The following is a 15,735-nucleotide window of genomic DNA, read 5'->3' as shown; positions in this document are numbered from 1 at the left end:
TGTACCCCAGTGGCCTGGTGGGTTCAAGTGCAGATGCCAGGCTCGTCCAGGAGCACCCCGCAGCCGCTCCAAACCTAGGAATTCTGAGACAGCGGCCCAGCTTTAAACCCCAAAGAGCAATTTGCTTCCTAGCAAGGCAGGGAACCTCTTTCTTTACTCGCTTTCCCTGAGGTTTGATTTGGGTTAAATTCTACCACTTTTTCTAAATTACTCGTCTTAACCCGACTCAATAGACTTAATAGACTTCTGGACTATTGCAAAATTACCAGGTACTCCTGAGTGCGTGTGCATATGGGTGTGTGACTTTTCTTTCTTTCCCTTCCCCTGTGTTCTCTAATTCAGGCAATATAGAAATCCAGATTAGAGGGCTCTGGAAGAGAAATGACTGGGCTGGGAAGGTTAGACTGCAAAGGGAAAAAGGACTTTGCAGTAACCCCCCCCCCCCATATATGATGGACAAGCCTATTTTACTAGTCACCAGGATGCTCTGATGGGGAGTTGGCTCTAATTATGCACACTGTGATATCATTCTCTTTCCCAGCTTGGGAAAGAGTTAATTCTTTCCCAAAGACCATAGTTGCCCTTGTCTCCTCAACCTGATTCAGAGATGCAATAAAATATGAAGCAAATTTATGATCTGTTTCAAGCATTTTATTGCTGTATTTTTAAATTCATATATGCACATATAAGAACTATGATCTGTGAATAATTTGAAATGCTATAGTAGAATGATACATTTTAGATAAAACATAACCATATCTTTATATAATTGTCTCAGACTAAAATAAAAAAGAAAAATAGATTTCTAATGTGGACCAAACTGAAAAACTAATGGCAGCCATAAACTGCTAACCAACCATAAATTAACATCTTCATCAAATGCTAAAATGGTATCAGTGGTTAGATAAAGCAATTATTATTTCTCCTTCTAAGTTTTAGAATAAAGTTCAGGGATATTTAAAGGATCCATTATTTACAAATGCTTTGCAATCTTAAAGATTTCATATTTTATTAGGAGGATGGTTGCAACTCAAATCTGCTATGTTAATAGAGATGTTTAGAGATGAGAATTTAGATTTAAACATAAAAATGCTTCATAGCCTAACCTCATTTTATGCATTTATTCTGCTCTAGCAATTACTGAAGAACTTGGTATAGGGATTTCTTTGTTAAATATCCTTATCTACTCTTTGAAAGAAAAGACAAATAATATCTTATTATGGGAGAGACCCAGATTACGTACCTAACTGGTTAAAACACTAAATCATGCACTGTGTGTTCAGGGAAGTATAGCTACATTTGCCATGCACCGTCTCTTTGCAGAGCTGTAGTTAAAATGCAGGTGCCAGGCTGAGCCTGTGCCCTCCACCTGAAAGTTCCATGAAAAGAAATGATTTTCCTAACCAGGCCTCCACAGAAACACAAAGAGCTGTGGAGGAGGAAAGGAAATCCATCTATTAAATGCCCCATGTATCGGGAAGCAGGGGCAGGGAATAACTTTAATTATCTTTGGGAGAAGCATCAGGCATACATATCTTGAAAGTGTAGATTTCTCAGGAGAGTGAAATTAAGTAAAATCTGGAATTATTCAACAAGGTAAGCTCTTTTTAAAATTTAGAAAAAAGTTTTTTTTTATGAAAACAAAACACTTATTTGGACTATGGAGGATCTGGATGACATACGTACTCAAATTATCTCTGCCACTGAGTTATTATTTGCAGTATGTGGCCCTATAGGGTAGTTATTGTGGAGGATCACCAAAAGTGAAGGATTACCTAAGATCTTCAACTGGCTAAATCCTAGGACCACTCTTTAGTTTAACTTTTTGCAAGCATTGTTTAGTCTGAGGACTCTCTTCTTTAAAAATGAATACTGTTTTATAGCTTTTCTGTAAGTCTAAAATTAGCTCAAAAGAAAGTTTTTAAAAATTGACTACCTAATTTCAAAACATGAAATGTTTTGTATACTTTAAATTCGTAAAAATAATTCAAAGTGATTTCAAATACTTAAAAAAAATTCCATTTAAAGTATAAAACAAAGGTATTTATAAAATTTTAAATATATTGGCCAGTTAGACGTTATGAGATAAAAGTACATTTCATTTAAATATAAAAGACCAAAGTATTTACTAAAAAATGTGGGTTATTTGTCAGGTAATAATGACACACATTTTATGTTAACTACAACGGCTAGTTCTTAGAAATAAAACTTATATGGAGTAAATGTTCTCTTGCAAACAAATAAAAATCTCCAACTAATATGTACTTAATATTTATAAGCGTTTAAATTTGACTCAACGACGAATCATTAGACATTAGCAGCTTTACCTGATACTTATATCCCTTTAGTTTCTCCTATGAGCACAAAATATTGTAAGGGAAATAAAATGCTTTGTGAGTCTATCTCTAAACATTTACTTTCTGTGTAGTCTGTAATATATCATGTCTCTCCTTATAAAAATGAATACATTTAGGAATTGAGAACATAAATTATACCTCAAATAATTAACAATAAACTATATCAAACATACTTCAAATCATCCAGCATAACCACTGAATATTTTTTCTATCCATCTATATCCTGAATAGAAAATGGACATTATTACTCGCATGATCATGGCTAATTCCAGACAGTTCTGCAAAATGTTAATTTACCCAATAAGTGTTTTTTAGAGTAAAATTGAAAGCAAAGATAATTATTTCATACATTGTCTATTTAATGATATAATTTACCCTAACTGTTAAACATACTGAACTGACTAGTTCAAATGCACAGGAACACCTTCAGAGGCTAAGGCAAGTTCCTGCAAAATGTTAATGACTGGGGGGAGTGGTTCTTAGAAAAGCCAAGTGTCCCAGTGATGCTGTCTGGACAGTTACTGAAGGGGGCACGTTTCATTTCATCAACAGCATTCTGTGTTAAAGGCTTTATTTACCTTTTGGATTTCAGCTTTCTGAATAAACTGAATACTGTCCAAATATTATTCAGCTTCATTCATTATCTGTGGTAAAGTGATCTGTGGAAGACAGGGACCACATCTAATGGGCTCTCTCTTCCATTTCTTGTTGTTCTTAAGCAGTATATCTCTCCGCAGAATGACAACAGGTATTAAGAACTGTAGCCTAGCAAGGTCACCCTGCTTAAAATAAACCTATTAAAACACTTAATCACTGATATTTCTTGGATCTGTTTTTATTTCCCAGATAAATAAGTTAAAATATATTGAAAAGCATGCTGAATATAACAACTGATGTACTTTTAGAGAAAGTATCAGAAAATAAGAATATATGTATATGTGTGTGTGGGGGGGGATGGGATGTGGGGATATTCAGACAGCAAAATTATTTCCCAAATAATCTGCTATTTGTAATCAAATCTGTCACCCAACACGTTCTCGTAGGGAAATAAGGAGATACGGTCATTCACCTGTGCTTTAAAAGTTGATTTATTGAATTCTTGTAAATGAAAGAAAATTAAATAGATTTACAAAGTATTTGCATTTCTCACCTAACATCTTTTTAAGATAATTTGCTTCCTCATAACCACATATATACGATTTTAAAACCAAAAGATAATATGAAAGAAAAAATTCAGGACAACAGGTTTTTAAAATATATAGCACTCCTCTGTCTAAAAAATATTTTTAAACATAAGTATTGCCAAATTATCTCCTATTTAAAATGGTGTAGTAGAGCTTTTCATGAGTTCAATTTATCTTACTCAAGAAGGTATTATAAACAAAATAAACATTTAAGCTAAAAAGTTCAAACATAATGATCACTGATTTAGATTAACACTATGAAGTAGAGTCAGTAATAATTGCTTTAGAAAAATACCAGAGAGTTTTATGTGATTGCTCATTATAATTTAAAATAATGCTACAGGGAATGTAATCTTGGCTTGCTAACTTTTTCTTAATTGAGTATGTGAATATGAATACCTAATAATGCAGTTCTAGTAAATAATAGGTTGCGACATTGGTGAATTTAATAGGTCAAAACAGTGCACATTCTAAGGGCATATAATTCTTGTTTTATAATTATTAACATTATTTTATACTAAGATCAAAACCAAGATAATGTGCTTTGATCTTTGAAATTGGTTTTAAGATTCCACTGTTAAATTAGAAGATGCTTATAGGAAATGTTACCCAAATTATTTTTTTATGAGAAAATAAACAGAAGCAATCATGCAGATTTGGAGTCTGGAAACTCCTTTGCCTTAGACTTGTGACCCAAAACTTAATGATAAAATGGAGAAGATAGAATGAAGTATGCCAAGAAAGCCTAAACAAGGCAGATAAAAGTTCCCATATAGGTTGCTTATCAGCATGCCTTATTTAGTGATAAAAAGCTTTTTTCTTAATACCTTCAGAGCATTTAGTTTTTGCTAACTGAATACTTCCTTTCTGTTGGTCATTGATATAAAACAATATAATTAGTTATTCATTTCCTTTAATGTGGAACTTAGGGGAAGCTGTAAAAATAAAAACATGGGTTTCTATGGTATGTAAAATACAGTTTTAAAAAAATTCTGGAGCCTCAATGACTGCATTTGGTTTTGGTTATTTTTACCATATAATCACAATATATATGTGATATATATATGATATATATATAAATATATATATGATATATATGTTTTCTTGTGTGTAATTACGCACAGAGTAATTTCTCATTACAGAACACTACTTTGGAATGAGTGATGATGGAAGGTTAGCTAGAACAAGTGATGTCAGAATTTTAGAATAATTTTAAAGAGATGAATTTACTACTTACAACTACATTTATAATAAATTAGTTGTGTTTGTGTTGTTTTCGCTAATAAATTGTGTGCTCATGAAGACAGGTAATCCAGTACATAGCATATATTTAGAATAGGGGAAATAAATGTTTGATTGAATAAATGAATAATGAATTATCTATTGACTAAAAAATTATTCCCTTCAACAAATACATAAAAACAGTTTTTAAAAGGCACATCATTAAAGTATCTCCTTTACAACTTTACCTTTGCATATTGCATTACACTTTTCAAAATAAGTTCACACATCTCCCTGTGTTTAATCTTCATAATGAAACCTGGTCGAAAAGGCCTTACTATTTTTATTTTGCAAATAAGGAAACTGAAACACTGAGAGGCATAGTGACTTGTTGATGATAACAAACCAGTTATGTCACAGCTAGATTCCATGTCTTTTAACTTATTTTTCCATGACATCTTTTCTTTCATAAACACTCTTTAATTACTAGATTTAAGCCTGTCACATAACTCTCTTGTTTTGGTTCTACTGTCTATTGCTTTTATATAATATTTTCTCAACCATTTTATTTATTCTTACTTTCTATTCTAAATTCCTGTATACACTTTTAATTATAAATTAAACAAATTAGAATGGAATAATTTCCTGTGATCTCTCTGCTGTTGTATCACAAAAGTATATTACTGAGATGAATTTAAGAAGATGGAAGTTTCCACTTGAGGCAATATGGTGGACTAGATGTCCTGGCACAAAATGAATGGGCTATGCTGTGGCAGGCAGGAGATAAAGCCTAGGGCCCAAGCTGGGAGTGTGTGTGTGTGTGTGTGTGTGTGTGTGTGTGTGTGTGTGTGTGTGTGTGTGTGAAGTCCCAGACTTCTGCACAAAGCCAAGAACTTGCAAAGGCAACATCCTTAGTAGGTGAACTAGAAAGAAATCTTGCTCCACAGAGCAAGATTCGGTATACTTGCCTGTCTCAGCGATGGCTCTGGGTGAAGGAGGAAAAACCTAGAAAGTCTCTCCTGTCTATTCTTAATCATAGGATTGCATTGTAGCTGATTTAGGGCTAGAACCCACACTACCTATGTAGCTCCTATCCCCATCCCCCATCCCCTCTCAAAATACTCAAGCTGAAAATTGAAAGTGATCTGAATTTGATAGCAACATCAGCAGTCAGACAAAAGCAAACACAAATTCTTTCTGGAGGAATGAACTTTAAACTCAGGTCTTAAAAATTTCCAGAGGGCCGGCCTGGTGGTGTAGCGGTTAAGTGTGTGTGCTCCACTGTGGTGGCCCGGGGTTTGCAGGTTCAGATCCCGGGTGCACACCGACGTACTGCTTGTCAAGCTATGCTGTGGTGGTGTCCCATATAAGGTGGAGGAAGATGGGCACGGATGTTAGCCCAGGGCCAGTCTTCCTCAGCAAAAAAAGGAGGATTGGCGACAGATGTTAGCTCAGGGCTAATCTTCCTCACACAGACACACACAAAAAATTTCCAGAGATAAAATTCCAAGGAACATGGGCTTAGTAAATAAGCCATCTTGAGTAAGAGTTAAAAGAAAAACAAACTACAAAATCAGACCCACAAAATACTGATGATTTGCAAATATCAGATACAGAATATAAAATAGGTTTCTTAGTATATTTAAAGGAAGGAAAGAGGATATTGAATGTATGAAAAAAGAAAAAGATATTATCAAAAATCACCAGGCAGATATGAAGAACAGAAGACAATTCTCAAACTGAAAACATAATCATTGAATTTAGCAAACTCAGTGGAATTGAAAAGCTGAAAGGTGACAAATTGGCAGCTGGCACTCTGACTCAAAATTAACCCTGGAGACCCCACAGAAGAGAGAGGGTCTTAAGGATCTGAGGATGGAACAGAACAAATCTAAAACATCTCAGAGAATGAAGGCTGTCATGGACTAAATGTCTGTGTGTGTGTTGGGGGACGGGCGGTGAGGACAGGGTTTGCAGCAGCCCAGGGTGAGGGTGGCTGGGAACAGCAGTGGGATGATGGGTGGGGGCAGGGTTTTTAGGTTCTGCTTTGGCATCTCCCCCAAATTAACTGTCCCACAGACATAGTTTCCATCACTGGGTGAATAGATCCTTAAAATATGGTGGCTTCACATTATGGAATACAATGCAGCACTTAGAAGCAATAGATTAGATATATAAAGCAATGTGGATATATTTTTAAAAACATACAGCTTAGCAAGAAAATTGAGAAGAATATGATTTATAGAAAATACATTTATGTAAATTAAAAACATATGCACCCAAGATAATATGTTTTATAAAAACACACAGGGGGCCGGTCTGGTGGCACAAGTGGTTAAGTGTGCGCGCTCCACGACGCACTGCTTGGCAAGCCATGCTGTGGCGGTGTCCCATATAAAGTGGAGGAAGATCGGCACGGATGTTAGCCCAGGGCCAGTCTTCCTCGGCAAAAAAAAGAGGAGGATTGGCAGATGTTAGCACAGGGCTGATCTCCTCATGAGGAAAAAAAAAAAACACACAAATAAAAAGATGCAAATCAAACACATTAGAATGTTTGCCTATGATGGGGAAGGTTATGATGGTTGGAATTAGGGCTAAAATAGAATAAGTAAACAAAATCAGAGGGGTCTTGCTTGGACCAATTATAATTGTGTACCATGAACTAAGGTGTATAAAAGAAGGAAGAAATAATCTCAATGGATGAGTTAAAGAGCAGATTAGATACACTGTATGGAGAATAAACTGGAAGAGAGATCTAAAGAAATAACCTAGAACATAAATTAGAGAGAAAATATGAGGAGAAAAGATCAGACAGCATGGAGTATAGAGTGAGAAGGTCTAATATAGAGCCTCAGAGAGGTACTACTCAGAGATATTGGCTGAGAATATTCTGTACTTGATGAAAGACACACATTCTCAGACCCAAGAAGCACCATGATGTGCAAGCAGGATAAACAGAAAGAAAGTAAGAACATCAAAGACAAAGAGAACACGTTAAAGCCATCAGAGAAAAGAGGCAGACTACCCACTGAATATTTAAACGGACCAAAGGCTAACCTCCTGACAACAACAATGGAATCCTTAAGAACATGCAATATCGTCAAAGTCCTGTGAGGAAATAACTGTCAACCCAGACTTGTGCGCCTACTGAAATCATCTTTCAAGAACGAGGGCAAAAATGAAAACACCTTCAATAAAGCAAAACCAGAGTTTAGACCAGTAGATCATCACTAAGGAACATTTAGAGCATGAACTTCGGGAAGGAGAAAATAAATGCTAGAAAATCTATTGACTTATTAAGTATGGTAAGTATTTTATAATGTTATTTTTAAAATCAATTTCCTTTTTAAAAACAATAGCACGTTTCTGAAATATCAGAAGTTCCAACTACAGCAGCATGAATTAACTGGGTCTTATTACCTACTTTGCCTGTTTATATACAGCAGCATCATTTACGTCGGATGCCAGACAATCATTTGGTGATCTGATATTAGAAATCTTTGAATCATCGACACAATGCTGCATTACGGCATGTGAAATTATACTGCGTTACATAATGTTGTAGTTCAAAATAATACAAATAAACTCCAAGTCCAAAAGGGCCAATGTCGATAATAAATACTGCTATCTAGTTTCTCTACTAGCATAACCTTTATCGTTTATACTAAAGCCAAATGCTACAATCAATCCTGTAATGATTTCAACATTTCCTCCTACAATAAACCTAATACTAATGTCTAGGGCAATTGCTGAACATATAATAGGTTTTGTGTGTTCCTATACAATAAATCTTATCAGTATCTAACTTGAACAGGAGTGTTCTTATATAACAAGAAATTTTGTTCTATTGAGCCATAGTATACAAAGTAATAAAGAGCATTTATGGATGGTTAAATATTGAAGTGAAGCTAAAGCATTTAATCTACTGCAAAACTCATTTAATGCAAACGTACCCTGGCGACATAGATATTATCGACATTATACTTGAAGGGAACATTTTCATCCAGTACATCTCATGGAAATTTAATTTCCTTCCTCTCTGAAAACTTGGAATTTGTTAGACTGTGTCCATTTCCAGCACAAATATCCAGTAGTACATAAAGTGTATCTTTACATATTAGAGAAGAATTCGAGTGACAAATCCCACGGTGCCAAATCTATCGATGTGAAGGCACATTTACCATGACAGCTGGAAATCACAATACGCAGAAACTTAAAAAGGCTATTTTAAGTTTATCATCATGTTGATTTCGGTGTCCATTTTCATGCCACCATCCTGTTTCATTTTATGATGGGTTTTGTGCCCAAGTACAAACTAGATTGATCTCAGATCAAATAGAAATTGGCACCTTTTAAACAAACAAACAAAGCAATTGCATTTGCAGAAATTAAAACCACATAGATGAGCTGAGGACATTTAGGTTAGTTTTGATAGATTTCTTTTCTTTCCTTTTAGCTTCCTTAAGTTTTTACTTTGTACCTAAATAAAACATCAGAATCTGGATGCTGAATACCAAACAAAAGGCGCCTGCAGTTTAGTTCTATAGGTTTATGGTCAATTATTTCTAAATCAAAATAAGTTAAAAGCACAACCAACAATTGCTTTATTTCCATAATTGCCAAAAATCGGCCTGGACACTTGCTGTTTCCAAATCCAAACGGCATCAGGTAATACTTCAGCTTTTTCCCTCTTTTGAAAAAGATAGTTTTCTTCTTACCATCTTCTACAAAACGATCAAATTTAAACTCCTGTAAAGAAGAAGAAAGAGTGTTAAAATTAAAAATTTACATGAAATAGTTTGAGTTCAGGTCCACAAAGTTGCCAGCTCTCCTTGCCTGTCTTAAAAGGCTCCTTTTAATCCAGCAAACAGCAGAAAGTAAAACTTGACTAAGTGCAAATCATGTATGAACTTTCAAAAAAGTCAAATGCTACTGGGAAATTACTTCTCCCACGTCAAAGTGAAATCCAAACACCTATATGACTTTTCTTCCCAATTCACATTTCTCTCCTACGCTGTTTCTTAAGTAGAGAGGCAGTATCTCTATTTTTGCTACTGGCGTTTGATATATCAATGTTGGGCAGAAGGTAAGGGCTCCTGCAATGCCACCATTGTTACTACGGAATAATGAAGCCTATAGGCTACAGAGGCTGCCTAACTGAGGATCCCTAATAATGTGCTTTTCTCTATCCCTTCCCAGATAGCTACTGATGCATGCGAACTATAAGTTTAGGATTCAGTGTTTATATTTGGATTACATAGATATAAAATAATAACATTGACATAAAGCACTAGAGACGAACTAAGCCACAAAATTGGTCTTGCTTGTTTTTTGATGTTGTACTGAATTTCTCCTATGACAGTTCTATTAGAACGAACTCTCTTTGGGGTAACTCTAGGGTGGCAAGCGTTTCCGATATGTTTTCATAAATAAGTTATATTATTTGTTACAGAAAATGATGGGACTGGTTTATCTAGGGTGTTTGGTCTGCCATCTTAATTTACTCTCACTTGAGTTTCCGAGAGGAGGCTGAGTGACCTTATTTCAGCCCATGGTGAATTAAATCGTTGATTAAATTAGTGCACATGGCATGCATGAAAACGACCAAGTAGTTTCTGGACTTGGTGCTCATTAGCATTAGACCTGCTCAGCACACAACTTTGATAAACTACATGAAGTCAAAGTCAAAGAGGCAGGTCAGATCGAAAGCATTTCAGGTTATAGTGAAAACCCTACAATATGTGGATAGATTCTAAATCCACCACAAATGATCTAATTTTCTCAATGCCAGTACTAATGTCAGCAAAATCATTTCCTTTTAAAGTATTGGGTTTATCTTCATTTATCTATGATACATATTTTGATAAATATTCAAGCTTAGAAAACACACTTTGGGTAGTTTCTATTGTCCCTTCCAACTTGCAAGCTGAAATCATAGTGGCAAAATTAATCTGCATTAGAACACAAGTGTATTCTCCCACAGAGAGTTCTAGGATATACCTGAAGAGGTTCTAACCAGTGCTCAACTAAAAATATCTGTTCATCCCTCTAGTAATGGATGAGGACACTCTTTGTTGACATACTCTTTGTTACAGCAGATAGAGTTAGGATATGGCACTCTCTCCTGGGGTTCTTTTTCTATTTTGGGGGCCCAGGCCCGCTTGCTCGAGTTCAGTATTGCTGCCTCCTCCTTCTCACTGACCAATTTGAGGAGACCTGGACTCTCCCCAAGAGCTCCTTGCCTAGGCCAAATCAGTTTAAGTCAACTTTGCCATGAAATGATTTGTTAGGAAAGGTCTCACTGTAGCCCCACTGTTTAAGCCAGAAAATGCAAAAGAAAAACTTAGCTTGGGCTATGACTTCATAGTGTCCTGATATCATAAATAAGTCAGGAACTGGCACGGCTTTCCTGTTCTTCTTTGTGAAAGTGAATGTGCTGCTCTCTGAGAGGCCATAGTGATAAACACATCATGCCCAAGTGCTCTCCCATCACTGTAACCTTCACTTGGTGTTGACATTCCCTCAAATTTCTAGTCAATCTGTAACGCCCCTCCTCTAGTTTTCCATCAGCTTCTATTCAATTTCCTCATAATAAACATCTTAGAAATTCTTAGTTAGCTGTTTACATTATGAAACAAGAAGGGAAAAGCCCAACTTCTTTTGCTCTTTGATGACCACGAAGCTCAAAGGGCATAAATACATTTTTGAATTAACATTTCTTTTCAGTTTGTTTTCCATTGCCAGGGCATGGAGAACCCGAGCAGGAACCAATATTAGGAAGGGCTTGTGGCAGCTGCTAGGGATATAGTCTGGTTTTAGCCAAAAAGAGAAGGGGTATAATAGTCTCATCCCTGAGATTTTGGGGTCATGGTGACATAGAACAAAGGGTTAGGAAGCTCAAGATGCATACACTCATGTGAAACAACTTAAATACGGGATTTGTCATGTTGACCTAAACTCTTTGCAGTAATCATAATACCTTGGTGCTTCACAATTAAAGAGCATCAATTAAATGCAATATTATTAAATATATGAGAATAGAGAAATCATAAGAGAAATCGTAAAACACTGGAACTCCCCATAGCTCCTCTAAGGATTGTTGTGTTGATTCCTCAACATCTTTCCCCTGCATAGGATTTGTCTAGGGACCAATCATGGTAATCACATTGCTCTGGCCTCCGACTGATTTAGGATAGGAGGTGTGAACCAATCTCATCAGTGCTACCGGGGGAAAGTCTATGGGGACATCTGAGAGAAGTCTCCTTCTTGTGGAGAAAGAAAAACAAAAAGAAATGGTTCATTACTCTTCCTTGTCTGGACTTAGTCATATGTGACTGTGATGTCTGCCACTGCTGTAGCCACCCTGCCATCAGGCTGAAGACAGAGCAAATCCACAGGAGAGGGCAGAGCCAAGACATCCCAGGAGCCTGGACTTGTCACACTGTCTTACTCATCTTTGTATTTTCAAAGCCCCCAACACAGTGCTATGCACATAGCAGAGGTTCCATATATGTTTGTTGAATTAATGAATAAATACTTGACAATAAAGTATATTTTAAAAGCAATATTCAAGCTTTCAAAGAAAACATGAGTATTGGATGACTAAATAAAGATGTAAAGAATGAAGAATAGATGAATATTGAGTGTTTATAAATAGAAAATGATATAATAGCACTAGAAATCAAGATAGACAATACAATTTTCTGGATAGAGAAGAATTTTTGGTATAAGTGACCGAGGAACATTGTATAACACCCTAATTTGTGTCCTCCAAATACTATATTTAGTTCAGTTCAACAGATTGTTTTTAGCCCTTCCTGTATGTGAAGCATTGAAGTTAAAACATGGTCTTGCTGAGTAGGTGACATACATTATGACCAGGTCTTGTATTCACTCCATTCATCATTTTGGGTATAGGAATCTAGATTAGACAAAAGATATGACTTCCTAGAAATAAAAACTGTCCATGTTTTGAATGGATGACTAAGGGGCTGCACTGTTGCCCCTGGTTTACAGTCAGTCCTCCTGGGAACAAGAGGACAGAGTACAGAAGTTCCTTTTTATATCCATGACATGAGTTGCAACCAGAGGTGTGCTGTAGCCAGTTTGTACCAGCTGGAGAGAGTGTGCACACTTCTTCCCAACTCCTCTGTGAGGGTCTTCATGTTGGTAAGATGAAATCAGCCAAGGTGGGAGTATTTACACTATGAAAATTGACAAAAATCAGGGCTTTTCAGAGTGCTGGTTTACCAACACTCTGCTGGTTCCAACATCCTATGTATGAAGTGCCAATTTACCGGTATGGCAGAAATCTCAACATGAAGCATCCGGCTATGAGAACATAGCCATGTGATAAGGCCAAGCCCCTAAACTAGATGCTCTTAAGGACAGAGGCCTTTATTATTTCTGTGTCACTCATTATGCCTATCAAAGTGCTTTTCGGATAGTAGATGCTCAGTATACTTTTGTTTCCTTGAAGTATACTGATGGCACAACTTCTATTTCAGTTTGAGATACAGACAAAAATGTAGAGTATTTCCTCATTTGTTATGATTAGTATATTTAAGAACAGTGACAATAACCAAAATAATATTGATACAACAATATTCATAGTGATTTAGAATTTTTCAAGGGCTTTCAAATTGTTTATCACTATAATTCCTATGCCTCTGAGAAGTAGGGCAGACTTATATGAGGTAAAATAAGGCTTTTCAATTTCAGAGTTTTCTTGGGGTATTCCAATGCCTTTGTGATTACTTTGTTGTTTCACTGCTTCCTTACTTTAGGAGGCTCCACGGTTATGACAATGTGTTACCATCTTAAATGTTTGCTGTGTCTTCCCTATGACCCAACAGTGTCTTCCAGCCTCCCTTCATACCTTAGCATCTCTAGCCACAGAAAAACCAACCAACAGATTTGGTCTTCTCCATAGTTCCAGTTCTGGATACTGCATTTTGGCAGAAAAGAAATCATCACCATTTACTGATTATTTGAGAGCCAGCTGCTTGAAGTCTGGCTGATAGAGGTAAATTTGAGGAAGCCTTCAGAAAATTTTAAAAAGCTATCCATTCCTAGTTAATTAACAGATTATCTAGACTTTCTTGGATAGCATTTACACTAATAAAGAGAGAGGAAGGAAGAATTGGGAAGGGGTGTTTCCTTTGCTCTCTCTCATTGTTTTAAATTTCACTTCCCAATTTGTTGTCACACATAGTCAAGGGCCACCTGAGTGGCTAACATTACAGTAAGCTACACAACTGATATTCAGGACAAGAATAATTCTTGACACAGAGGTTACATCTTGGTAGCTCATAGGCCCAATTAGGTCCCTAAACACTTTATTTAGCCCACATCACGTTTTAAACTTAATTTTTCCAAACATTTAACAATTCTAAGCTTCACTCAGAAATCTGTTCTTGAGATCTTTTAAAAAAAATAAAAATGACTTGGCCATATCAGGTCTCCATGCTTGTAAGAGCTGAGGCTTAGTCCAGAAGGAGCCAAAGGGTCTCGCTTAGATGCCTCCTGGACTCTCCTTTCACCATAGTTCTTACCACTCCTGATAGTATTGCTATATTTACACACAAGCCACTTCATCTGTCTGATCTAGTTAGGCCCAGAACATATTTTAATGTGCAATATCTGTGGTGACTTAAAATTTTAACTAAAGTGTATTGTCCCTTTCGGCACATTCATCCATCCCAGCATCCCCTTATTTATTCACCTTCTCTGGACACCCTCCCTTGTGCTAGGCACAGAGAATGCAGAGAAGGCGATGATAGGATTTGTTCCCTTCTGGGGCTTACAGCATATAGGAGCACAGACAAGTAAAATAGTAATTGCAAAATACCACGTGGTATGCACCATAACAAAGGTACACACAAGCTCAGGGTGGGCAGTGGCAAATTCTCTGAGGAATGAGGTGGGAATCAGGGACATTGGCAAAGAAGAGGTGATTAAGGGTGATTCTTGTGCGGTAATCTGGAGCCTCTTTGGTGGCCAAGTAAGGAGAGAGATGCAGAAATAGAGAGATATACGAAGGTAGACCATGGCCTGTTTTTGGAATATAATATTCTAGAGTCTCTTGGGCTTGAACATCCTGAAACCATGTCTCATTGGGTTAGGAGAACCTATGTTCTGCTAAGGCTCTTCAGTCTCTATGTCCTTCAAGAATAAGTATACTTATATAGTTAGTCTTCTATCTATAGAAGAGTTAGTCTTCCTCATGTTTTTGGCCTAACAGCTATTTTCTGTTTTCTATCTTTAAGGCCTAGTCTTCTCATTCAGGATCTGTAGGGTACAAAAGACAGGTAAGTGAGGAATATGAGCCTCTGATGAGCTCCTGGACTAGTGCTCTCAATGACAAATGGCCAAGGACAGAATTTTCCAGAATTTTCTTCTCTTCTTTACTGTGAGTGCATGGTTGTTTTTGGATGGACATCTGTTATATGAGCATCTATAGCATCTACTTATTGCCATCCTAAGTTGTTAAGAACAAAAGGAATCAATCTATATGCCTGATAATGGTAAATGCTCAGTAAATGTTTATAGAATGAATGATTACATGAGACCTTGCCAAATCACATAAAAATGGTTCTGAACTATATCATTTTTGCTGTGCCAATAATTATCAGCATTCCACAACTAATTTCAAGAAGATAATACCATGGTAAAAAATTAGCTACTTAATTTTAACATTAGTCAGGCATAATTGGCTAATGGTAAGTCTAGTAAATAATAGAGAGTGCTCATCAACTCAAGTTAGAGCTACTAATGATGCTAAATCAGTATTCACAATATTGCAATTTTGTTCCTCCACAGATTTAGTATGAGGCAAACCCTTCTGATTACTATTAAGATTGGTTAATTTATTATGTAAAGTTTGGGCACTGCTATTTAGTATTCCACAGGAAAAATATAAATCAGCACACTTTCAATGTTTCTTTCTTTTTTTTTTTTTTTGTGAGGAGATC

At 36.3% G+C, this 15,735-nt stretch overlaps 1 protein-coding gene across 1 annotated transcript in view; it reads right to left on the bottom strand.

Moving 5' to 3' along the window:
- Window positions 1–3,427: 3,427 nt before the first annotated feature.
- Window positions 3,428–15,735, bottom strand: part of CYP7B1 (cytochrome P450 family 7 subfamily B member 1) — a 173,808-nt gene continuing 161,500 nt past the window's right edge. Inside the window, exon 6 of the mRNA XM_004435764.3 lies at window positions 3,428–9,511. Within this exon, the coding sequence (XP_004435821.1) occupies window positions 9,224–9,511 (288 nt within the window). The 3' untranslated portion in view covers window positions 3,428–9,223. The remainder of the gene's footprint in view (window positions 9,512–15,735) is intronic.

The sequence above is a fragment of the Ceratotherium simum genome, chromosome 31, assembly GCF_057802395.1.
Source record: "Ceratotherium simum simum isolate JZ-2026a chromosome 31, ASM5780239v1, whole genome shotgun sequence".
Taxonomy (NCBI): domain Eukaryota; kingdom Metazoa; phylum Chordata; class Mammalia; order Perissodactyla; family Rhinocerotidae; genus Ceratotherium; species Ceratotherium simum.
The sequence above is the reverse complement of the archived record's forward strand: the minus strand, read 5'-3'. Positions and strand labels throughout refer to the sequence as shown.